The following is a 26726-nucleotide window of genomic DNA, read 5'->3' as shown; positions in this document are numbered from 1 at the left end:
TGATGCACTCCTGGCATTTTAAGAAACCTCCATCTTGCTTGTGTTGGTAGCTTTAAGAATCATTGGTGGTTTTAAATGTTGTTTGTGGATTCAGTTGTAATGGCAAATATTAAATGAGTTGTTTGTGATTGCTTGAGCTCTTAAGCGTTGGAAGCTCTGTTTACTGTCCTCAACACTAGTGAGGAGGTGGTTGTGGTAAAGCCAACTCGACAGCTCCATTCTTGCCAGCAACAGCTTTGGTCATGTCCTGTGCACTACTGCTGAAGCTCATCTGAACCTCCCATGGACCAGTTTGGACACTTAAGCTGGTTAAATGCTATTGACTTTCAACAGAATTAGTTTCTTCCAGTTTAGCTCCATGAACCAACTCCCTTAGGGGCTAAAGAGACCACATGGGATATAGGGAGTGGCTGGGACCTGCCAACAGCCCTAACCTTAAACTGGTTTCAGCAGCTGTGGAAGCATACCCTGGGGGATATAATTAGTCTGTGGTAGCTTGTTTTGAGCTGGTGGTGGTGGAAAAAATGATGCAGCATATTAACTGGGAAATCTATTCTACATTGCATATATGCAGGACCCATTAGCTTCTTACAGGCACGTTTCAAACTTAATTGTGTTTGTTCCCAGCAACCTTTTGAGGGAGAGAAGTAGTATTGTCTCTTTTATACATGGTGAGCAGGAGATCCAAAATGGTCATACCTGAGGTCTTGAAAGAAACATAACAATGACATAATGAATTGAACTTGGGTTTTCTGAGCCTTGATCTGATGCCTTACAAAGGGGCCATTTGGACAGAGACAGAACATCTTGAATGTTTGTTGAAAGACTCCAAGGATTTGCAGTATGTGAAGAAATAGAGGCATGTGTAGCATGGAATACATTTTTTTTTTTTTTTTTAAAGCAGCATTGATTACTTAACTACTGGATATGTAGCAGGAATGTATAATGTCCGATTTAGCCAGAGAGGTCAGAACAGTAATCACTGATCTGACATATATTTAACCTGCACTGATTGGGTTCACACTAGCTGCAATGAAATGCAGATGGGACTCTCACTGCAATGTAGACAAACTTCCTCAGCTACTAACTTCAGCACGGATTAGATTTTGCTCCTTTGCCCTTTCTTCTCCTTGACATTCTGCAAGAGCAGCATTTTTGTAGTATTTTGTTAGAAAATGCTGGAAGAGCAGTAAATCTCACTCCCATTTTGAAGGCCGCATAATTCTTGGGTGAAATATGTTTGAAAAGTATGTGTGTTACTGTTGTTAAAATGAAGATCTTGTGGGGCCTCCCTCCAAGCCAGTGCTAGAATTGGTAGTTAAGTGCATTTAACTGAAAAATAACTTGGCTTCCAACTCAGTGTTTTCCCCTTTTCATGCTTTCTGTTTATCAAAGCATTTAAGAAATTTTTAGGGGTATTAATGTGTGGGCTAAGACTGTTCACATTTAAGCGTGTCCTTAAGGGCTTTGATAAAGCAGCGCTGTTGAATGAGCTGCTGCTGTAACTCTTGTTAGCTTCTGGCTATCCAAACAGTTCCTTTATATTTGAATTTGTTAATCAGCAGTTTCCATGTAATATGTATTGGCCAACACACTTCTGTGTTCACCATTGTTATTCATCCAAATTAATAGGCTAAAGTTCAGAGGGAGTCTGTGAAGCTAAATGAGGTGTGTGTCTTGGTGATGGCAGCTTAAGATAATAGAGCAGCTTTTAGGTACCCATGGATGGGCCACATAATAATTATTAATTAATTATTGGGGTGCACTGTCTTCTGAAGTTGTTCCTGGGCATGTTATAGGAAATACTGATGAAATAATGACAAAAAGTCTTGCTGCTTAGCTGTTGCTGTTGAGACAAATGCATTTAAATACAAAGCAAATATAAGGTTAATAAGTAAGGAATCCTCATAAATTTTTGAAAATATTTAAAAGAGATATTTTAACTATATCTAAGAATAAAAGTAGGATTGACCGGAAGTTAAACTACATTAAGTACAAATGAGTTTGTTTTCTAAAAAAACAACCAAACAATAAACTGCTGTTACAAAAGACAGAATATAGGTGTATTTGGTTTGCATTGCTTTAACCCTGTATGGAGTTCACACACTGGACTCTAAAAGCTCTGCTGGCTTAAAGAGGTTTTTAAGATGTATTAGCTTTATGTTTGCAAAAGATGATGGAAATGTTCCTTATCTGCAAAACCTCCATGTTTATTTAGAAAGGAAATAAAACTAGGTTTATGGTATAAGGTTGAAAAGTGTGTAAAAGACTGGATATAAACAGGATGAAAAAAACTGAAACTGAGCAGCAACAGTACACTTCTGAGGGCCTTGCCATAAGCATGTTTACAAGCATCTGTACTTCTTAAGGACTAATAAAAGGCCATAAACAACACTATGTGGGTTGTATTAATATAAAAATTCTGGTGTAATATTAGGAAAGCTACAGTTGCCTTTTGGGATTGAAGGGACAAGCTGATGTTCTGCTTTCCAGTTGCAGGTTTCCTCAGCCTGGCAGGGAGGTTGCCCGAGGGACTGGCGCTGAGCCTTGCTGTGCTGGCGGCTCTGCGGTGGCTGCGCAGCATCCGCACGGTGGCAGCCCTCAGTTGTGGTGCTGGCAGCGTGGGGCAGTGGGCAGGGGGCAAGGCACTGATGTGAGCTGTGCATATTACATCATAGGCTTACGGCCTTATCTGGAAAGGTGCACACAGTGAGATCGTAACCCTAGTGAGGGACAGCTTTCTTACCTTGCTTAGAAACATGCTCACAAGCAAAATTTACAACCTTCAGTCCTCTTTTTCCACTTACTTGCTTTAAGAAAAACAGATTAACAAAGAAGGATGTTCAGTGAAAACAGTTCAAGCCTTTGCAATTGCTAGTTGCTCAGTTTTGCTTTTAACATTTGAGGGACTTCCAGCATGCTTGTAACGTGAATATACATGTACCTCAATATGCTAAATGTTTTCTTTATACACTCAGTTCTCTTAAGTACAAAGTATTTACATGGTTTTCACAAGTATATTAAGTTTTGTTAGAATTGGGCCAAGGAATAAATTTTCCATTTATTATGCCCCCAGACAGAGCAGTTGTCAGAGCTTAACTTTTCTTCTCTCCGCTTGCTTTGGCAGTAAATAGTAAAGACTTTCTTTTAAAGATGGATCTGTAAACTGCAGCGTTAGCATTACAATGATTTATGTAGAAAATTGCTTTAGCACTGTCAGAGGCCTTCAGAGAATAATGTGGCAGTCTTTCATATTTCAAAAAAAGAACAGAAAAATCCAAGAAACAGACTACAGCAAGATGTCTGTCTGAAACCTGGTTATCAAAAAGCTGGTTCTCCCTGCCGGGTGGTTCCTGGGTCTGGTGGAAACATGAATATGTCCCTCCCAGACACCCTGAGGTTTGTGGGCAAATAGTGTGGGTTTTTGTCATCTGCTCAGGCTTCAAATTCTTCTGGGTTAGCTTACCATTTGTCTGACATCCGAAGGGTGTTGGATAGCCAAGGCTAATTATATTTATCTAAAGGAGTAGTGGTTTACAGAGAGGAAAAGAAACAACTTGGGTTTTGGCTGTTGAAACCTTACTCAACTCATTTGTTGAATCTTGACAGTGTTCAAAAAGTAGGTCTTACCTTTGAGGTCCATTATTCTTTTTTTTTTTTTATTGCTTGCTTGTTATTCCATTATCTCTAAGTAATGAACAAGATACAAAGAGGTTTCTCTTAGCATTCAAACAGGATAGTTAAGGTGGTTTCAAGACTGTATTTTTATTTGTGTTGACCCTTTCAGTAATGTGACCTGAAATCCCTTTTTCAAAGGTGAGCTTAACAGAAGAAACATCTGTTAGGAGTATGCTTTCCATGTATTCATTGAACCATTCTATTTTTTTGTTCCCCTTTTTACTTTAGACTACAATTACTTGTCCATATAAATTCTCGGATCCAGACTTTAACAAGGTACCTTTTAGTTCGGTGTCTACCATAATGAACTCTTTTTTTTTTTTTTTTTTTTATACCTTGGTCTGGCTAGGATTAGATGAGCCATTTTATTACCTTTGTGACCGGCGATGCTTCTATTTTTGTGGTAAAGATAAATGAAAGAAATGTAAGTGGGTTTATCCTTCACAGGATTATGTTTCCAAGTACAGTAGATGCTGCTCCTTGAGAAGATAAGAAATGAGGAGGGCTGAAGTTTTCTTATGGTCTGTTAAATTGATCATTTTTTAAATAGACTTTTATTTACAAGTGGCAGCTCAAAACTGCAGATGGATCTGTCTTATTTGGACTGTTCCCACAACTGGAAGGAAGAGAGAAGTGCTTGAATAAAAGAGAATTGAACTGCGAAGTGACTGAGGAAACTTGAACTACAACACCCTGAACCTACTTGAAGTTTGTGTTTTTCCTGTGGTTCTCTTATCTTGCTTCATGTGAGGATTTGGCCTATAGACCAGAGGTTGTCTGGGGCTGAAATGGGATTGTTTAATTAGAACTGAGTCAAGTACAGAGCCTTTCCCTTACTTTCTCTTCTTTTTCTCTGGAGTGCACCACTGATAGATTTCCTAGTACATAATTGTGGTCTGGATCCCTTGAGCAGAAGCTGAATGTGATTTGTTCCAGCAGAAAGGTTATGCAGATGCCAATTCAGATCTGTGAATTCAGAGTTCAGAGATACTCTCAACTCTGTAACATAGCCCTCTAAGTTCCCAGGACAGGCTGCTAGTACCAAAAGGGACTCTGAAACCAGAAAAGAGCATGTCTGCTCATGTCTCCAGTCCTGACCTGAAAAGTAAACCTGGCAACTGCGGGGACGCTCTAGAGAGAGAAGTCTGTTCTTCCATAAACATAAGCTTTCGCTTTTAGGGGTAAAACTTAAATAACTTGAAATTGGGAAGTTAATGAATGGAAGTTGCATTGCCACCAGTGGGACCTCATTTTTTTCTTAGTAACTTAAGCTATTTGGTAGTAGGAAGGTCTTTTTCCTATTAAGTTCTCCTAGTACTTCAAACCTGCCTCCATCTGCAGGTAATTAGATGAGGGTTTTCAGTTTGATTTAAACTTTGTGAATAGTCTATTAAAAGTATTGAACAGTCTTTTGATGAATTTGGGAATCGGCTTTTAAACCAAATATATTAAATAATGATTGGTCTTCATGGTTTTTTCTTTTATTTCTTGAAGAAACTTTGTGCCATTTACATAAGCAGTTTCCATTTCTTGGCAAATGTGGTGTAGTGGTAACTGGCTGCAGTGTGGGGCAGTCAAGCATTGGAGCAGGTTTCCCAAAGAGGTTGTGAAAGCTCCATCCTCAGAGGTATTCAAGAACTGGCTGGAGAAAACCCTTAGCAACCTGGTCTAACCAAAGAGATTTTGGACTAGAGACCTCCAAGTCTTGGGAACTGTACTCTTGTGATAAACATACATGATCACCCTGACTTCCTGCCGAGTGTTTTCCTCTGGCCTTAGGTTTTAAGGGGAAGGAAAATGGATGCTGTAGTGTCAGAAATGTCCTCTGAGAGATTAATATTTAGGGTAGGAGGATGGGTACCATGTGGAAGTTGCATTGCATCATTGCGTCCACCCCTTGCTGATTGATCAGGACAAAAATCTTTTCTGTGCGGCTGCAGGTAGCTGCCCTTCTGTTCCTCCTGATGTTCATGTAATAATGGATATCATTAAACAGTAGTGCTGTGTCTTGGCATCAGAATTTGACTTGCAAGCCATGAAAGCTGTGGTTTCACAGCATCTTATACCTAAAACTTCCATGTTGACAGTGTTGGTAAAACACAAAGACATTTCCCTTAATGTCACCAAAATTTTGTAGCTTCCTTTTGACGTTGAATTTTTTGTCTGCTTGAAGAAACGAGTCTGTTCTTAATAGAACATGAATTTCTGTGGCTTATTACAGTGTTGTTTTAATTCTCTAGCTGTATTTGAGGGAAATGCCCAAATTTGCTGTGAGGTCATTATTTGAAAAAGCATTAGCATGCTTTTGGATTTTTTTTTTGTTCCTTCCTTGCTAGCTGGAGGGGTTAGTCTGTTAAACGGTAGGTAGTTGAAAAAAAAAATAATATATTGATGGTCTGTTAAAGCATGCAAAGGTGTATGGTGTGGGCATGAACAGTTCTGAGGCTAAAAAAGAACTTTGAGTAGCTCATCCTGGAGTAGACACTTGAGCTAATGATTATTAATATGGTCTGTATTAATAAATGCAGACTGTAGGACAGAGATGCTTGGGATTTATATGCTGCATAGGTGTTGTATAGAATAAGTTATGACATGACACTTGTGTTCTTACCAGATTATATGCAAGCATATGTATACAGTTGTGTAAATACAGGTGGAAGCCAGCTCAAGTTTCTTTCTATATGAAACTGTTAAATGAAGGATATTCATCAGTACCTTTAATCTTTCAACAGAATAGTTAAATAAGGATAGCATACAAAATACCCAAAGAGATTCAAAATGCCATCAAAACTCTCCTGAAACAGATTTGGCAGTTGGATGAAAAATGCTTCAAATGGTTTGTTAACCACTTCCCGTCATTACCAGGCAGCAGGACCACTGGAGTTAATTGCCCCAGCCTGCTCTTCAGCTCCTCAGGACAGCTCAGCCTATGGACTCGACATTTATGAAGGCTGGTGCCCTGATTTGTGATGCTTGTTGGATTGAGCTGAGGTGTCTAAAGAGGCTACTGTCTCCAGCAAGCTCCTCCTGGTGCTGTGCTGCTGGGGGTGTCTGGCGGAAGAGCTGATGGCAGTGTTGGGTGAACTTGGAGGCTTGGGTTAATAATATGATAGGCTGTGTACTGGGGTGCTGGGCTGGGCGGTGATTCATTCTGAGAAATGGAACCTCTGGCAGTGTGATCAGCTGGAGGCAGTAATGCTTTCAGCTGCTGCAGCTAAATCATGAAGGAATCATTGGAGCCTATGGATGGGCTGTGTTGTTTACAGTCCAAGTATTGATGGAGGTTCCCTGTGCTGAGCTCTTCCAGATATATTTGTTCCCTGTCCTCTTTGGCTCTGTCTGCAGCTGCCGTGCTCAATTTTGAAGAAACAAAATCCTTGTGTAGTAATAAATGTGGTGGCTTGAAAATGAGCTTGCAAGCTTTTGAATGGTCTTATATTTAGTAGGCACTTCAGTGTCTATCACAACTGATCGAGTTCCTTCCTACCTAACAGCATAAGCCTGGTAAGATGGTACTGCTGTGCAGCCAACTTTGTAACTTGTCATGGAGCAGGGTTTCCTCCCTCAAACCTGCTCCTTATACAGCTTGGGCAGAGGCTGCCACCTTCCTTTCGGGAAACGTTTCCCAAACTTCAGTGCAGAAAGAAGACAGCTGAGTATGTTTAGAGATGTAAAACCTCTTCCACGTTAGTATTTTGTACCGTTGAGGCTGTGTTCCTGCTACTGTAAGAGCTATTCCTAACTGACTGTGTATTAGCCGAGCTGGGTGAAGTGGCAGATCCTGGTTTTTAAATATAGATGGGTTACCCAAATATTGCAGCAGGCAGACTGATGCTCTGGCTTGAATTTTAAATAGTGTTGTAAGAACCATTCTGCATTTAACTTTTGGCATTTTTTGTTAATGTTTTCCTGCTCTAGCTTATTTAAAATGGTGTTTGTGGAAAAACTGAATCTAATCCTCATTAACTTGCATGGTAGTTGTTTGCAGTGGCTTTGGCTTATTGTGCTTCTGTGTATCTGGCTTATAAACCCTGAGACTGTCGTCATCATCTCCTCAGCATGCAGAGGAGCATTGCCTAGCAATAATGTGGCTTTTTATCAATACACTTTGTTCTGTTGCTTGCAAAATTCAGTAGTTCCCTATAGGTTTTCTCATCATTAGTGCTAATTAAGCCAAGGTTCCCCTGAATACATGTATGGAAAAAACCTCATATAGAACAGGCTGTCTCTAGCTATAGTGTCTTATAGACAAGGCTGGAAGTCTGCTAGGGCTTCGTAACAGATTTTTGATTGTATTTAGAGAAGATTAGGTTCAGGGTCTGATGAGGCAACTGGGTTTGCAGAACCTGGAGCTGGAATATCCCAAACAACTCCAAGGAATGTGATCAGACTGAAATAGCTTGAGGTCCTCTGTCCCATGGTTTTCATTAGACTTCCATTAGACTTGAATCTGATCCATTGAGAGGCCATAATTACAGTAGTGAATACAACTTTTCCTTGATTAGAGGACAAAACAGGCAATTTTCTGGTAATCTGAGGGTCACATCTAACCCAACTTAATGTGATTCTTAAGGATAAAGGTGTTTGCTCTCTGGCAGAATGCATTTAAATGGAATCTTGTTTATACAATGAATTTATCTATCCATACAGCGGTCTAGAGAATGGAAGCGTTTTTCTTTTCAGTCGTCCTTCCTGATTAGAGATTGTCATAACCTGACTGGGATTGTGGTGTACTTGCTCAGTTTGTGTTTTGGAAAACATATTTTGTAGTATAGGGGTTTGAATTGGGGAGTATATTCTACCAGCGGTGGTCTATCCTTGTCCCTGTGGCACAGATCAAGGACTTCAGGATAGCAACAGTGACCTTATTTAGGTGGTGCTCAGGATTAAGGAGTAACTAATGCAACTGTTGCTTTATTTAAAAAAAAAAAAATTTCAGCTGCTCACAGCTCTAGCAAAACAGTCCTTTACTAGTAAAATTGAAACTTCATAGGGTTTGTCTTAGTAGCCTTTGTTTTTATATGTGACAGAATTTAGACTTTGAGCTGATGGAGCACAAAATTTGAGCGCTGTACTAGCAGCTTCCTATACCTGAATATAGCTTTGTTTTTAAGAACTACAGATTAGTATGCTAGTACATGCTTAGTGAGACTAATTACTTTGCCTTAAAATATCAGTCTGCTGTAAAAAGTCTCTCAGGTATGTGATATTAATACTAATTTCTGTATTAGTCCCAGGTGCTGAACAGTCTGTACTGGTGATCGTGATGTTGGGTTATAACCTAAATTTCTAATCTTTGACTTCAGTGCCTCAAAATGGGCATTGAAAATAGGCAACCAGGCTGTAAGACAGTGGGACTTGGAACTGTTAGAAGTGACAGGATATCCCTCAGGCCAGGGAGTGGAAGCACAGGGTGAGAGACTGTAAGGAAATGTAAGTGAAGAGCAAAATTACTGTTATGTCTCCTTTCTCCCACCAATTAAATCCCCCAAAGCTGAGAAAAATATATCCATGTTGCAATTAAATGTGGGGCCGCTGGTAAGATAGGGGTACAGAAATAGAAACAGAACTGTATTAGGCAGAATTGAAAGGCTTTGGTATATTTGGGGAGGAAAATATATAGATATATATAGTCCCATGAGAGGGACTGAGTCATTTACTTTGTGGAAATGGCAACTCCTACAGTCACAGATCTCGTTACCAAGTCAGGGCTCATTATAGTAACAATTGTAGAGTGTTTGTATGGAAAGGGGAGAGGAGCAGTTAGTTGCAGACCTTTAACTGTAACTAGTGATGTGGTTAAAGGTTAGATGCAACCTTCTGCCTATCTTCTGATTTGAAGGTGTAGATGTAGCATGTACCTATTTCTCATGGGAACTTTCTAGGCTGGGTGCCCCTCCAGGCTGATCCCTGGGGTGTTTCAAACTGCAATCTTAAGTACAGTGTGAGCTGTCCCAGGGGTCAGGTTGGAACGCACCTAGCCCCATGCTGTCCCTGCAGAAGACCACAAAGCATGCCAACCTTCTGACTATCTGTAGAGTTGTCTTCTTGCTGCCTCCCAGCATCCACAGTCATTACATTGGGGTTATTAGAGGATATATCCATATTTATTCTGTTAGCATCTCAAATGGACCAGTTGTTCATGGATTACTGTTGTCTGGTTCACCCTGCCACCATCATGTCTTGCAGGAATAAGTACCCGAAGCATGTGTGTGATTTCTTTTTTTAAAGTATGACTGGGATGGGGGGAAACCCTTATCTGTCCCAAATCAGTCTTCTGATTAGTGCCTCCTAGTTCTAGTGTGGAGTGACTTGTTGAACACCACACCAATCTCTTGCTAACACCTTGTTCATAACCCTTATGGTAACGCAGCTGCTCCATTCCTTTAATCAATTTAGTTGACCATCTGTATGTGTTCTCTAACTCCAGTGCATCCTCCTGGGATGTGGAAAACAACTGCACACACCATGAGGATGTGAACGTAGCGAGGCTTTATACAATAGCAGAACTGGTAAATACTCATTCTTTAATGTTTCCCTGCCGGTCTACCCTCAACATCAAGCCAAGCTTCCAGACATGTTTCAGAAGCAATTTATTTTGTAATTCCATTTGGTAACTACAAGTGCTCTCCAAGGTTGTAGGTTTTAGCATTAAATAAAGCAATTGATTTATAATCTCACAGATTGAGAATAAAGATAAGCAGCAGAGCAACCAGAACCCTTGAGAATGTGTTTACTTTCTAGCAGCTCTTAGTGTTATTACCATAGGACACTGGTCATTAACTTATTAGGAAAAAGAAAACAGTGACTTGGGAACTGGAGATGTCTCTCTTCCATTTTCCCTAAAACAAAACAATCAGTTCCTTTCAATTTGATTTTTATAAGTAAATTCTGTTGCATGTTTATGAATCAAATAGCCAGGAGTTTGTCCCCAAAAGATTCCTTATAAAAATTCGGCTAGTCTTTGTTGATCAGAAATGCAGAGTTTAAAAGTAGATTAAAAAAGAAAAAAAAAAAGGAACAATTGCTAATTGTTTGTAATGTGCATGTCTTTGAGGAGCAAGGACCACTGCTAGTCCAAGAGGGGACTTCACTGGATGTTCAAATGATCTAAAATATGTCTTACCTCCAGTGCTTCTTTAAAAAAAATGAAAATGTCTGAACTGGTCTCTTGTCTCTAGGAGAGGTTGCTTCATGCTAGGACTGAGGTAGGTTTGTAGCACACATAGACAGTTGGTGTTCCATCTGCCCTCTGAGACGGTGAAAACATTCATTGTCAGTCCTATGTTAAGTCTCTTTAAAATAGTGCTACCAAAACACATTGCTCTTATTTTAGCAGGAAGTTAATAATCATTGCATGCACACTTTGTGTTGCTTTGGCTCGCTGGTGACACTGTGCCTTTCACCACTTGTGAAGTGGATACTGTTGTCTAGCTGGTTTATCTCTTGACTCGATGGCCTTTTTGACAAAAAGGATAAAGTATTTCCTGTTACTCTAGTGCGTGTTATCATTGTGCTAATGACTAATTCACTTAGACTGTAGAAATATATCACCTGTGAACCAGAATGATGTTGTTCTTTAGAGTTCACCCTGTTGTGTCTTTTGACAAAACTAAGTTCTCTTGTGAATTTTCATATAGATAAGCTTGTGTATAAGCAAGCACTTACATTGACACAAAGACTTCAAGCAGTAAGTGACAGGAATACCATCAAGCTAGTTAAATGCAAATAAGCCTTGCTTAATACTAAACATGTTTAGAAGACTTGTAGGAAAAAGCATGAAAATAACTGTTGCTATGCAAGTGGGGTATTTGTCCTAATCCTGATTAGTCCAGGGGAAAGCAGAGCTTTGCAAATATTAGGAATAATTTTATATGGTAAATAACCCACTTAATTAGCTATTTAGATTGTCCATATTTTTCTTTATAAATTCCTTGGTAAAAGCCGATGGGCAGAAAGTGAGAGCACTTGTACCAGGACTGTGTATAGGTGATGGAGGCCAAGGCACAAGTGTGTGTTAGAGTTGCTGTGTTGGGTTTGCCTGCCTCTCTCACAGCTAATGAACATCTGTACAGATGGTGGTTTATTTCTGCATCCTTTCTCCCTGCAGTGTCTTTGATGCTGTTTGAAGGTCACAAGTCTGACAATCATTTTTCATTGGTTGATGCTTATTATTAATTTTTAAATGGTGTGTTAACTTTTATAGACATATTGAAATACTCATTTGTTATGTCTACAGCACATCTCTATTTAAAAAAAAAAAATTGAATTAATGCTAGAGAAGCAAACCCACCCCAGGTGAGAAAGGTTCTATTCTGTTCTAATAACTTGGCTTTTTACCAGACATTGTAATACTTTTTTTTTTTTTCTTCAGCAGCAGAAGACTCAGGGTATAAATTGAATCCAAGTAGATGAATCGCTGCCATCAGTTTAGTTGTGCTTTACCTGAATCCACAGGGCAGCAGGCAGGAGCTGAGACAGCGGTTCAATTAAGATTGTGCTAGAAGTAAATCCATTGTATTGTTATAGAGGCTTTCGACTATAAAATTCTTCCATGGAATAGGGTGAGCTGACAAGACACACCTGAATGGTGCTTGTGTCCTGTTTGTACAAAAAGTGATTAGGGTAGGTCTGGGGCAGAGGGAGAGCTGTCTGACTGCTTAGATGACTTCTTTCACTCTCCCATTTTATTTAAATAGACGCGTGCTTGCTTGTGTTATTCCCCAGCCATAAACACATTCCTTTCGTTTGTCTTTCTGGGGGCTTGCGATTTCACAGACTTGACCTGACTAGTTCGTTTCTCCTCCAGCAAGCAAGCGGGGACCATCTCCTGCCGCTGCTTCAGAGAAGTTTAGGTGCCTGAGTTTAAAAGACCAAGTTGCAAGCTGTTTCGTTGAATTATTTTGTACCATCAGACCGCATACCAACAGTCCTTTCTCTCCAGAGTTTAAATATAACTTGATGATATCTCCTTTACAAGGACTTGGAAACTCTGTTGGCATTTAAATTTATCTTCCCTCGAAAGCATTGCAGTCAGTGCCTTTGACGTTGCAACTATGAGGGGTAGAAAATTCAAGCTGTTATAGCTGTGGGGGCAACCTAAAAAGCTGTCTGTCTTGTAATTGGTTTAATGCTTTCTAATTGTAGAAAGGGGCCTTAAATACCCCTGCTCTCAGGATTTTTTCAAGCTATATGAATGTGAAATCAGTGTAAACTCTGTTTCCTCTGCTGCCATTCAGAATTTGCTTCCTGGTTCACAAATGCTGTGGCTGCTTGGAAAAAAATGTGGTAGGGGCAGCAGAAATTGAAATGAATTACTGCGTGGAAGAACCCCAAAAGAGACCTCTTAAAGTAGTAATTGACTGCATAGTCAAGAGACTTGAAAAGAGCTGGCTACTGATAGAAACCTGGAGATTGAGTGGAAATGATCTACAAACACTTTCTGGGAGGAGTACCAAACTGGTGTCTTGCTGAGGTTGGTGCTTCTGAGAGGAGGTAGGTCTATGTGCACATCCACCCTGCCCTGCCTGCAGTGACTTGGGCTGGCAGGAGCTCCTTCTAGCAAGGAGGTTTGCTTCCCTGGCTGCTTGGTGTCTAATAGATTTCTCTCAAGCCCTTCCAAGTTGTGAAGGTAGCAGTGACATTAGCTGTTTATAACCTGCTGCCTGCCTTTCTCTCAGATGTATTTCATGTACAACCTCAGGCTTTTCTCATTTGCAGCTTAACTTTGTTATAAGGTGACTGCTTTTACTTCCAACTTCATTGATATCTATTACAACCTTGCCCTGCAGTTCAAGAAAGAAGGTGCTTTGGTTTCCATGAGCAGCTCTTAAGTGGAAGTCATAGTGTGCATGGTTTTTACAGTACTGATGATATGTTTTGACTTTCTGTTGTTATTCAGGGAATTTAGAAGGTTTTTTTTCCACAAATACTGGTTTACTCTGCATTAACACTTTGAGTTCAGCAAGCTGCTGTATACAGGAGCTAAGGGATGCAGCAGTGCAACTGAGAGAAGTCAGTGGGCACTCATCCTGTAGCATGCTGTTCATAGAGGGTGCAGCTGAATGTTAAGCACGTTTCCAGGGCGAGCTGTCAGCTTTGACGTTTGGATGCCGCATAATGTAGATGGTATAGTTGAACTGGAAAACCTCTAGAGCATCTGAACAAAGATCCTGCCTGCTGGAGGGAGACTGTGCTACCTACCACAAAAAGTCCTGCTTCACTAAGTGGAGATGTGGGTGTGTTTGGAGGGGATTAGAAGATGGTGCCTGAGAGCGAGAATTCTATGCTGTTGGCGTGTGTGCTAGACCTAATCAAGGTGCTCTGAACGGGGTATTTGCTAACTGCAAGTTGTGAATATCAGCTCTGCTATACAGAGACATTTAGGTGGTAAAATACCCTGCTGGTAAGTACATGTGTTGTGTTTACACAGTTCTCAACCTGTGCTTTTGTTCCCCAGTATTGAGTTCGACCGAGACTGTGACTACTTTGCCATCGCTGGGGTGACAAAGAAGATTAAAGTCTATGAGTATGGTACAGTCATTCAGGATGCGGTGGATATTCACTACCCTGAGAATGAAATGACCTGTAATTCCAAAATCAGGTAGGCATTGACTTTGCATTTAAACTCAAAGGGCCTTTTCCTTTGAACACTGCTTGTTGATGTGCAGTACCTGTTCTGCTTGCTTTATCTGTTGTGGGAATGGGAGGGGAAAGGAGGAAAGCAGGAGCTGATGGAGAGCTTGCTTTGAACTTGGGTGAGGTCAGGTGGCACAAGCACTGTTACTTGTGTATGCTGGGCTCATCCAAGGTAATAGCATGCCCATGTATCCAGAGGAAAAGGGACATAGGGTAGCGAACTTCTTTTGTATTCCTTGCAAATGCAAGCCATTTAAAAGGAGAGTAAAAGCAGAGTAGTGGATATGCTCCAGGTAAAGTCTTAATATGTCTCAAGGTAACTTTTGTGCCCAGCTCTTTATAATAAGCACTGATTCCTTCGTGCTCTATTCTCTTCATCGACAAGATCCTTTCTGTTCTGCTGAGAGGCTGCTAGTCTTCAGGAGACTTGCCTCATTTGCACCTTCTGCCTATGAATTTACGTCTGCCTGAAGTACTGTTGTGCTGGGCCTCAAAATATCAAGCTGTTGGGAAAAGACGTTGCTTGATTTTGGTTTTTGTGCTGCTGTCATTACTGTCAACCTACTTTTTTGTCTTTTTGGGTGACTTAAACCAAAGAAATATAGGCCACCATGTCAGAATTCCAATTGAAAAATCTGGCTAGCATAGATTAAAAATCCCTAAAAATTCAAAAGGCTTTTAAAGCTCAAAAGTAAATAATATATGCAATCAAACCAATTCAGTATTATAATACAAGTTTCTAGCATCTCCATTGAACTCATTTGTTTTTATTTGGTATTATTAATTTTAAAAACAGTAAAGCACCCACAAAAGCATAAGCAATAAATTTATATAACAGTCCAGCTTCTACGAACACAAAATCTTGTGCAACAAGATTAATAATATTTGCAAGCCTACTTTATAAAAGTCATGCTTAGTTTTGTACTTGACTTGTTCCTTAAAATAGATCAGTCACTCCTGTATCACTTGTGCTGATTATTCTTGGGAATTGTGTAACACTATTTTATGAAGGAAAAAATGTAAATGCAGCTGACCCTGGGACTGGCTTTCAAGAGGGGTATAAACAGAGGGATTTGTATTGGTAAGACATACTGATTATGGAGCTTGTGTTTTGCTGGCCTTGAGAAACATTCAGCGTTTTTGACTGAGTCATAGCAGAGTTGACACCATTCAGCTTCATTATTCTGGAGAGAAGAATAATAGGACCATCTAGCAGTCAATTAATACCTCTTGCCTTAATTAGAGAAAGAAAGCAATGTGTATTCGGTATTTCTCTGACTTCCAAACTTGAAATTTAGCAGGGATCTACCCCCATGATCCTGCTAGGTGTTAGGCAGCTGTTTGTTCTCCCTTCTCCTGCAGCTGCTGGTGAGGAAAGCTGCATTAGCACCTTCAGTGATGTTACTCTTGTCAGCTCTGTGCTCCAGGCAAGACACCACTTGCATTCAAGATTTATTCTCTCCTCAAATTTCATGCATATATACATTATATATATATGACAATGCTAAGTGTATTGTCCTCTGACACTATGCCTCAGAGCAGGTGGACAGGGTCCTCTTCTTTCATTTCCTTGCCTAAGTTTCTCTCATTCCTCCAAAGAAATGCTTGCTTTTTTTTTATTTTCTCCATTGCCACCTCTACATCATATTAGCTTTCCTTCAGCATGTGGGTACTTTTGGTTTTGACAAATAAAGTTAGACTGTCAGTCAGATGCATCCTTGCTATATCCATTAGCTGTGCTGCCAGTCACTCCTGCTGGGGCTCACTGGCACAGTGTTGAGCAGCACAATAACTTGCTATTCTGAAGTGGCGTAGCTTGAGGGAGAAGTTATATAGGAAGCCTGTAATTTCATTACAGAATATTGCAATACGCTGAAAATGTGCCTGTATTATAATAAAAAATCTAAACAAGTGGAGCCTGCTTTTTGTAAAAAAAACCTTGGCTTAAAGCTGTTGATCTTAATTTGGGTGAAGGTACAGCTTTTTCCAGAGGCTTACTCTCCCTGCTAATGCCCTTTCTGATATCACAGACAGATGTATTTCTACTGTGACACATGGATGGTACCTCTCTTGTCCATCATCTCTTAAGGATTCTGCTAAAACTCTTGGTTGGAGTTTTGGGCCCCATGATGGTGCTGTTAATAAAAAAAAAAAAGTCCTCATGTAATAGAACTGCCTTGTGCAAAGCTTTATGCTTTGGCTATTTTTTAGTAGGCCTTTTAAAAAATCAAAACACTGTTAGGTACTGGGGTAATGGTGATTGTGCAGACAGCTGAGCTGTTGCCATGCTTTGTGTGGGGTGGCAGTGTGCACTGTCAGCCCCTGAGCACCCATCCCAGGGCGCTCTCTACTCCAGCAGCCTGAAGCCGCAGCAGAGATGCAGGGGTCTGTGTGCATATGGGACGTGGTGACATGTCTCTTCTGCTGAAGCTGATGTGTGACACTGGCATGGCTTGTAATGCCCCTTCTGTCCTCGCACAGCACCAGAGCTGGCTGTCTGCAGGCGCTTTGGCTTTCCAAACACATGTCATGGGAAGCTCACCCCAAATTGATCCTGGTTAACCTTGTTCAGAGTGATGATGCTGGAACATAAATCGTTAGTGGTTATATTGGTGACTCAGCTTTTGGTGAGCAGCAGCTCTGATGGGCTTTTATAAAAGCAGACAGGTGACAGCATTTGTGAGGACTTGTGTCTGGCCAAGAGCAAGTCTGCTGGCCTGGAGCAGCTGCGGGAAGGGAAGCCCTTGCCTGGGATGGGGCTGGCACTGGCCCAGCCCTGCTCCACCGTGTGCCAGCTGGGCGCCTGCTGAAAGGTTGAGCTTCATGCCAGCAGTAATTGATTGTAGGCTTTTCTGGAGCAGAGCCCTGGTACCAGCTGTAGCTGAGTTTTTCTTCCTCTTTTCCAACTCCCTTTTTACACCCACCTGCTTCTTAAATACATTCTTTTTTCATCATCTGCTGAGATTTTTCATCCCTATTTTTAAGAATGGAGAGGAAGTTGGTGTGTTGCGTTTCTGGTAAATGTGCATTGCGTCCCCCGGGAATGACAGTGGCATAAGCTTCCAGGAAAAACACAAGATGACACATAAATCCTCATAAAAATCCCATTTACAGATTCATAGCCTCAGTACAAGAAACAAATCCTGGCATTGTGTAGTAGCTATAAACAGCACCCTGTGAGCTAATTATGACTTGCTGTGTCCCTAGCTATAGCAGACAATAATCTGCGGCTCCCCCCGCGCAGGAGGAGATGGGAAAGGACAAGAAGAGATTGAATGGCTAGCAGCAAGCCACAGCTCTTCTCTGATTTATTCAAGAGGCATATTTGTTGTTTTGCCATAGGTTGCAGGGGAGAAAAATAAGGAGATCTAGCATTTGGGTAAAAGAAATTGGCCTTAGGCCTCGTTAATCTACAGTAGGTGATGTGCAAGTGTGGTTAGGTAAACATGCTTTTGAAATCCATGTTTAGTATTCTGCATGCTCACTGCTGTGTGTTTGCAGCATCTGTACTTCAGTGATAGATGTTACCACAAAGCTCCAAAATCAGCTGCATCTGTTTAGTCAACTGCAGTAAAAGCAAAGCATCGGTAGGGTTTTTTTTTTTTTAGTAGGCTGCCAGTATTTTGTTTTCATTTTTTGGTGTCAATAAATCAAATGTGCGATTGCTCTGTCCTAACAGCAGTTCATGGGCATATTGCTTCATGTCAGTTTTTAAATGGTAGTCAGTTCTCACTAAGTTTAAATTAAGCAAAAACTTGCTGTATGGTGTTTTTCATCATAGTCTTTGCTAATTGGAGAGGTACAAGCTCTCTTTATGCTGAAAAACCTCATGAGTGGTTGTGTTAGATGCCTATATTTCCAATGCAGAAAACACTTGATACTAAACAAGTTATAAGGAAATATACCTTCAACTTTCATTAATTCCAGTTTTCAGAGTAACTGTTTGACTTTGCAATAAGATGAAGTTTTTCTTTAAAAGTGTTTGTTTCAACCCTACTAGAGGTTTTCTTTGGATTTATTAGAGAAAAGGCTTTTTTAAAACTTTCATAATGGTAATGCAATTCTGTATGTCTCCGAAGTATTTGGTTAGTGTTGTTATTCATGTGGATGTCCTTTACAGTAATAGATCACTCCTGTTAAAAACATTTCAGTCCTAAAATTACTGGGCATCGTCTGACTCCTGGTAATAGACTAGATTTGAAGCACTTGGCACTTGGAAGCAGGTCAGACCACAGCAGTTTGTGCCTTACTAGAAGCTTTAACTCACTGCTAGAGGGGAGGTTGACACCAGGTAACTTGATCCTGGATTTGAGACATTTCAGCCATAAAAATACTGGCTTGTGAAAGAAATATCAGTATGACTGACAATGCTAGCCGAGCTGGCTGACTTGTGTCTCCATATAAAGTGAAGAATGCACATAAATCTTTACAGGGTCAGGATTTCTGTGTGTTCAGATCGGATGCTGAGGTTAGGAGAGTGTTTCAGAGGTTGCTCATTAGCTTTCAACTAGAGTTTCTCTAGGCTAATCTCCTAGGAAGGAAAGCTATCACAACTTATGGCAAGATAAACCTCTGGGGTGTAACTATTGCCCTGTTTCTGGATTAAAGAACAGAGCAAAACCTGAAAAAATACAGCTACTAGTATTTAAAATAAAAGATGGCCTTGCACAACTCCTTTTAATCCAACACTGAATTACGCATTATCTCAGTTTTAGGTAGCTGGTTTTTTTTGTATCCAATCTCATATCCTCCATATTTCAATTTCTCCCTGGATGTGGCTGCAGGCCATCTAAAGGTGGTCTACAAAAAGTTATTTTTGTGTACTTGCGGGGTTTTCGATGCATAACCCATTTGAAAACTGTGTGAACTGCATTTTTTGGTCTGTCTCACCTTTTGACCTTTCCTCTTCTCCAACTTGCTCACCCTTGCATTTTTGAGGTCGTTACTCAATTTGTTACCCATGATAACATCTCAAGGGAATTCTGAAAGGTAGACCTCTTTGAACTTTCAACAAAATTGCCTGTGTTGGGGATGGAAGAAAGATCCCTGAGTATTGCAGTAGCATCTCAACCCTTTTTAAGTCCCAGGGAAGCCACATGGAAGAGAAAAAGTTGCAATGTCCCAGCTCCAAGACTGCTTTCTTTCAGGCTTGTATCGTTGCAGTTGCTAGAGAATACAACCAAAGGACAGTCAGCCCCTGGTAAAAAGCATTCTTTACCTGGAGAGGGAGCTCCCTTCCACCTCATCCAACCCTGAATTATGCTCTACAAAGGTTACTTTTGAGAATTTAAGATATAAGGAAGCTCAAGTATTGCAATGTCAAGGAGAATGCTCTAGTTTCAGACTTTGTAAAGAGACTTGGGTGATGATGAGGGGAGAATTAAGGCAGAGAACTGAAACAGGATTGTTTTTACATTATAATCCTTTAATCATATTCCTTAAAAATGAAAGATTTATGGTGTGTGTGACTTAAAAGGTGTTAATTGAACCACTTAGTGGCTGCAAATCCCTAAACATTTTTCACCTGTCAGTTCCTGTTTTCCCCTCTCAGTCTATTGACAAATGTTTTCCAAGTGAGTGTTAACCCCTTGTTAACACCATCAGACTTCAGTGGGACAGAACTCTCAGCTTGATCTTTCCTGTGCCAGACCTAATGGTCATGTTTTTGGGCATAGAAACACTTCATTTTTCTCCATCTGTATTGATTGTTCCAATAAAGTATTACCTCTCCCTACAAACCTGACACTTATGTCCTTAGATCTATCACATCTCAAGCAACACTGTTAAATTCCATCCTTTTACATTTTTCTGGCTACTCAGTAATTTCAAATTTTCATTGTCCAGGGTGATTTCTTTTTTGACAAGATACAGTTACATGATTACCCTCTTCATAGTTCAGCTTGCAATATCCAGCTCTCTTCTGCCTGTTAGATGTGGATCTCATGCTCCCCTAGCATGGAGCATCCATCCTCTGAGCAGCCAGGATGGCAATAGCATGTCTGCCTTTCTCTAGGACTCGCTCCACCTGCTGATGCTGCCTGACGTACTTTCAAAAGCTGTCCAGATAGAAGACTGCCTTCTCTAAGATTTGGCCCTGGGCTGTATTCTTCCTGCTTTTGTGTGATGGTGTGATGGCTAAACTTACAGATTTTTATTTTTTTTTTTTTTTTTTCCCTTAAGCTCCTTGAGGCCCTGACTTGAGTGGAGATAAGATGGCAGGGGGAACAGGTTTGAACCAATAAATGTCTAGTGCGGTGTCTACCCCCTGGCATTAGTTGGAGACTCTTCCCAGCCCAGAGCCTCCCTGCATTGTAGCTCTAGGGCTCTGAACTGCTCTTGCTTCCATCAGCGACTGACTGCTCCGCCTGGAAACAAGACTCCAGGCGTCAGACACTATTATCTCTGGACTGCTGCAACCTTCACCTCACAGTCCTGATGGGCAGTGCCTGCCAGCTTCACTTGGTCCTCAGGGAGCCACTTAAGCCTCTCTGAATGAGGCTTCTAGTAAATCATAGACTGTCAAGAGCTGCTTTTCTATGTGGGTACCTGACAGTGGTAGAGTTCGTGTAATGATACCTCCTTGATGATACATTTGTGGACAGTGCTTGTGCCTACAAGGGCTGAGGACACTAACACTTTCTAATTAACGACTGCTTTAAAAGTGTTTATATATTTTAACTACATTAAAAGAGGAAAAGGGTGGGGTTTTTTTCCCTTTTCTGTGTAAATGCTGTATTCCCGAGGAAATTGGGCTACATGTGTCTAGTGGAACCAAGAATTTGCCAAGGTATAATATTCCTAAGTCAGTATCCATGTATCTACATCATATTTCAATGAGTTGCTGCACTGATCAAAGCAGTACTAAAAAGTTACAGAATCATGGACTTCTAGTTTATATTGTTGGTTAAAACTTAGCCTCAAGGCTACCATAATCTAGTTAACTGTGTCAGAGCTGTTTGATGACCTGCATGAATTGGATCTGTCAGCTCAGCTTCTGCTACATGCATCACAGTTGATACCAACTGGCGTGCTTTTGTGCCAGATGGTCCAAAAATTGGTGAACAAGTATTACAAATTTTCTTACCCCTGTCACATTTTTTGGGAGTCAGAGTGGAGGCATAGTGCCAGAACGCTATGAATGTGACTTGGCAGCGTCGCTGCTCTTGTTTTGTCTACTGATGGTTAGAGTTTGTCAGTGGAATTGTCATTTGGTTTTGCACAGCCACTTAATTCAGTTTAAACGTTATATATTTTGCAGTTCTTGATCAGAAACATCTCCTAAACTGCCCATAGCAAACAAACTGCTTTTTCTTTGCTAGGATAGGAAGGGGGGTGTCTTTCTTCATTCACAGAAAGCAGTTTCTCTGAAGTCAAACTTTTTTTTCACATACATGTGTAGAATGTTACGTACGTGCTAGGGGAGAAGTTGATTTACCATCCGTGCACCTATGGGTTTTACTTGTACAGTTTCTGTTAGGTAATATCTTTATGGTAATAATAATAGTAGTAGCTATTGGCAAAAGGCTAAAAAGTCAAATCCTGAGCTCTGTGTGAGAATTTTTGTGAAGCTCAAATAGCAAAACAAACACAGTATTAGAGATTAATACTTTTTTTTTTAAAAAAAATAAAAAAATCCCAAGCTGTAACACAGGGGGCAACATCATGTTGGCCAATAAAGCTTTTCTTTTAACTTGTGGGCCAAAGTTTGTTGTTTCCAGTGGGTTTTGGTTTTGTCTTTTCCTGAATGTTTCAGTGGGGTGGCTTGTGTCAAGTGCTGTGTGCTTTGGAAAGACACTAATAGCCTGATGTATTTCACTGAATTTTTTAGAGTTGGAAAGGACCAGAGAGATCATCTAGTCCAACTCCCCTGCTGAAGCAGGATTGCCTAGAGCATGTTAGAGCATGTTACTCAGGACTGCATCTAGGCAGGTCTTGAAAATCTCCAAAGAAGGGGACTCCACAACCTCCCTGGGCAGCCAGTTCCAGGGCTCTGGCACCCTCACTGTAAAGAAGTTTTTTCTCATATTTGAGTGGAACCTCCTATGTTCCAGCTTGTGCCCATTGCCCCTTGTCCTATCGCTGGCAACCACTGAAAAGAGTCTGATTTGTGTTGTAAGGTATAATTTAATGTAAGACTGACTGGGGCTGTTCTTCTTTTTAAGCTGTATCAGCTGGAGTAGTTACCACAAGAACCTGCTAGCCAGCAGCGACTATGAAGGCACAGTCATCCTGTGGGATGGATTCACAGGACAAAGATCCAAGGTCTACCAGGTAACGTGCAACCAGTGAGCAATACTTTCCCACACCATGGACCACGTCGGGTGGAGCAGTATTCAGTCTGAGATTCTGCTTCTAGTCCAGCAATAGGCTTTTACATTCCACAGGGTGAAATGGATGCTCCTCCAGTTTGGTAAATGTGTCTCAATCCACACAGCTTTATTGAGCTGAAGTCCTCTTGATGGAGGCAGCTATATCTCCTTGACACAGTCATGAGGCAATTGACATTTTCTTGCTGCTGCTTTCAGGTAGGGAACCTGCACAGGGTAAAAGAGTTTCTGGAAGTTCTCTCCTTTCTTTAGAAACCTCTGTCTCTCCATACCTGTTCCACTTCGGTCTTTGTCAAAAGCCTTTTATAAAATCCTGCAGTGATTGCTGCTGCAGGTGCTTGTAAAGAAGAGCAAAATGCAGACTTAAGTGGCAAGGCTGGAAGAATGGAGTGGTAGGCAGAACCCTTCCTGATACAGTCCTGCGCTTAGCAGAGCAGCGTATGCACACAAGCAGGCTGAGCTTAACAGTGAGACCTGTTTCAGGAGAAGTTTCTGGCATTTTGTCTTTTCATGCAATTTGAACATTGTGTTTCTGTATAATGGATTCTCAGAGGCTTGTAATCAGAACAAGGAGGTTGGAAGAGAGGTTTATCTGCTTGGGGAGAAGCTGGAAGTACTGTGGGCTGTTGTGTAGGTAGCATAGTACGTTGAAACTGGTCAGTGTTGATGAATGAACTGCAGACTGGCCTTTGGTTCCCCCCTTCTTGAGAGCTCAACATAAGTTTTAATTCCTAATTAAGCCCTTGTTTACTTTTTCATTGTGCTTTGGCCATTTTATAATGCTTGTTTTCACTAATCCTTTGCATATCTCAATTAAAAAGAAATTATACTGGACAAAATAAATCTTGTCTGTTTTCCTCTCAAATATATTTTGCATTTCTTTATGAGACTAAATAATGAACCTAGAGGGGACCAGCTGTTGCTTATGTTGAAACAAACTAATTTTGCTTCCTGTCAGATTACTTGAATTTTTTATTGGGATTTGCATAGAGGCATGCATACTGACATCTGCTTCGCATGTATTAGAAATCCTTTAGTGACTTTGTCCTGGCGAGCTTTTCATGTCATCATCTTGCAAGCCTGTATGAAGGCTTTAAACAAAGGGTTTGATTGAATTTCGGGTTTCATTCAATGCAGTATTTTGTTTCTATGTGGGATGTGCCAGCATAGCAAATACAGATTTTCTGTGTTTTGGGGGAGAATGTGCAGCCTTGTTAAGAATATTTGAGTGGAAAAGCAAAAGATTAGACATCAGAAGTTTTGTTTGATAACACAATAGGAAAGTGAGGATTTCCTGGACTTCCAGGGAGGAGATCTTTGAAACTGCTTTGAACAGGCAACTAATTGGTATTGGGAAATTAAAACTGTGATCCACTAGAATAAGAAGCAGCAAACAGTGGCATCACACCCAAACCACACTGCAAAACCAGGTTTTCAGTGTGTATTTCCTGAAATCTTTTTTTCTTTCAAGTAAAAAAAAAAAAAATCAGTTTTAGTTTTAAAAATGCCATTCTACTGTTTTCTGCTTTCATGTCACGTGTAGCCTTCTACTAGCATTGGTCTGACTGGGAGAAAAGATTTTTTTTTTTTGGGAAACTGCTGAACATAGTAAGCTTTTCTGTCCAGGACTCTCCCGACAATTTATACCGAACAGCATGTGTTTGGATTTTTTTTTTACTATTTTATCAGATTATAGCTCACTACCTTGCAATATTTTTTCTTATTTCTCTAAACAGGAGCATGAGAAAAGGTGCTGGAGTGTTGACTTTAACTTGATGGACCCAAAACTATTGGCTTCAGGCTCTGATGATGCCAAAGGTATTATTCTTTTTCAGTCTCTGTGCAGAAGGTTTACACTTTGTGTATTCCCTTGGAGGAACAAGAATGTGATATTTCAAGTAGCTGATTCCTCAGCTGCCCTCAATATTGTAGTTGATGTGGTAATGTGTAAAGATATTACTAAACTGTTTGGATCTTAGTGAAGGAGAAGGCTTGCTTTGGATTAATATTTCTTGGTGCAATGTTCACATTTTTCAGGTAATAAGCTCTTTAGCTAGCATTTTCCAGGACACTAAACAAAGCAAAATGTGCTTTAACATTAGTTAAGCTTGTTGAGTTAAGGCCTTGGGGCCTTTCAAAAGAACAGCATGTATTTATATTTCAAAAATGAGGTTTTCGGTGAAAAGGCAGAAGTTAAAAACACCTGCTGCTGTTTTACCTGTAGCTCTGAATGTTAAAGACTGCACAATGAGAAGCTTCTCACTTTAACAACATGCAGTCTATTTCTTGGAGCTTAACAGAGTTGGATGGTGGACTGAATGGGAGTGCTGGGAGTTAACTATCAGCTTTCCACACTCTGGTGTCCATTGGACACAGGGCTTTTGGAGAGAACCCTTAAGACTTGTTCCTCTTGTAAGAAGAAATGGGAAACTTCTAAAGAAAAGGATAGCACTGAGCAACATGCAGTATTCTTCATCCCTAATGAACAAGATATTATCTGTAATACGTTTACAATATCAAATTAGAGTTATTAAGCAGCATAGATACTGCTAGAGTTCCTTTCATAGTCAGTGAGGATCAACTCTCCCAGATGGGCTGATACAGCTCTGGACAGAGCTCTTCATGATTTGCTTTGAAATGATAAATTAATTTTTCATAAACATTAAACTTCGAAAGCTGCTCCCCCCTGTAAAATGCTTTTCAATTCTGTTTAAAAAAAAAAAAAAGCTGTATTAGTGTTCCTCAATTGCATTTAGCAGTCTTAATGTAGCTGGTAATTGCATTTACAAAATGCTGCTTTAAGTATTATTTTATATTTAAGGTGTGTTTTAAATATGGGGTTTTTTTATACACTTCCCCTCCCTTTTTGTTGGAAGTCAAGAGTGTTTTCTGTGTGCTTAAATGCAGCAGAAGTGAACATTCACCTTGTAAATTATCAACCTCTTCATCTGGTTGCTCCCCACTCATGCTATGCATTTGAAAAAGCTTATCTGCCAGGTAGACATGCATTTATTAGCATGTTAACAAGTTGTCCGGTTTTGCAAAACCAGCTGCAAGCAGAGCTCCTGTCTCCAGTTTAACAGTTCACTTCTTTGGTAATAGTTTCTAAAAACATAGTGTTTACTTAGAAATTATTGTAATAAAGTCGACAAATTTACATAACTTGCATTTCAATTCACAAAGGTCCTTTGAAGGTGTAGCAAGGTTTTGGGGAATAAAACTGGGCTGGAACATTTTACCCTTTACTTCTACCATGGTTTGCCTGTGATTTGCATATGTAACAAGCCTATTAGAGACAAATGGAGTCCTGTGTGGAAGTATTTGAAATAAGCACAGATTTTAGAAGTCTTTCAGGTACAGAACAATAGTGGCAAATGTCCAAATTAATGTTATAGTGTCCACATTCCATTTCAGTGATCACATTGAAAGGGTTAAATATGAGGAAATGATAATACATCTGGGAAGTGTCTTAACTCAAACCTGCCTGACTTAAATTTTTGTCTTTCTGCTTATCGTGTTCATGAGTGTTTAGTTGAGCTCTGGCCAGCTTTGGGTACATATATTATATGTATGGCCAGGTACAATGCCTGGTTGGAAGTCCAAGTTTTATGTTCTCTTCCTGTCCTCTTTTGCTTCTCTGCTTGTGTGAGGCCACATTGGGCTTTCTAACAAGAAACATCAATACTGATAGGTATTGGTGTGACCAGAGCAATTGGAGCTATTGTCACCACGTTTCCCCAAAAACCATGAGTATAACACTTTCCTGTCAAGTGATCAGGACAAGCTGGCAAAAAAGTGACAGCTTTGCCAGTTCTTCCAACTTGCCTGTGTTATCTGCATGTCTCCCCTCGGTCTTTTCAAGTTGGAAGCTAATTTTTAAAGCACTTGGTATGCTTGGTAGCTGTGTATTGGGGAAGGAGCTTTTAAATGAAAAATCCTGTGCTGCACAGCTGTCTCGGCTCAGGCACAGCAAAGGGGATGCTAACGAATGGAGTGCTATTAGGGATAAAATGATTCTCATATAATTAGAAACAGCATCCTTGGGCCTTGGGTCCTGCATTGTCTTCATTGTTAGATGAAGAT

General features: G+C 40.4%; 1 protein-coding gene across 1 annotated transcript in view; it reads left to right on the top strand.

The window, feature by feature from the left end:
* The window catches only part of COP1 (COP1 E3 ubiquitin ligase), a 126280-nt gene that overhangs the window by 39759 nt on the left and 59795 nt on the right, over positions 1 to 26726 (top strand). The window contains exons 12-14 of the mRNA XM_074151760.1: positions 14138 to 14281; positions 22479 to 22587; positions 24380 to 24461. Coding sequence (XP_074007861.1) covers positions 14138 to 14281; positions 22479 to 22587; positions 24380 to 24461 — 335 coding nt within the window. The remainder of the gene's footprint in view (positions 1 to 14137; positions 14282 to 22478; positions 22588 to 24379; positions 24462 to 26726) is intronic.

The sequence above is a fragment of the Numenius arquata genome, chromosome 8 (genome assembly GCF_964106895.1).
Source record: "Numenius arquata chromosome 8, bNumArq3.hap1.1, whole genome shotgun sequence".
Classification (NCBI taxonomy): domain Eukaryota; kingdom Metazoa; phylum Chordata; class Aves; order Charadriiformes; family Scolopacidae; genus Numenius; species Numenius arquata.
The sequence above is the reverse complement of the archived record's forward strand: the minus strand, read 5'-3'. Positions and strand labels throughout refer to the sequence as shown.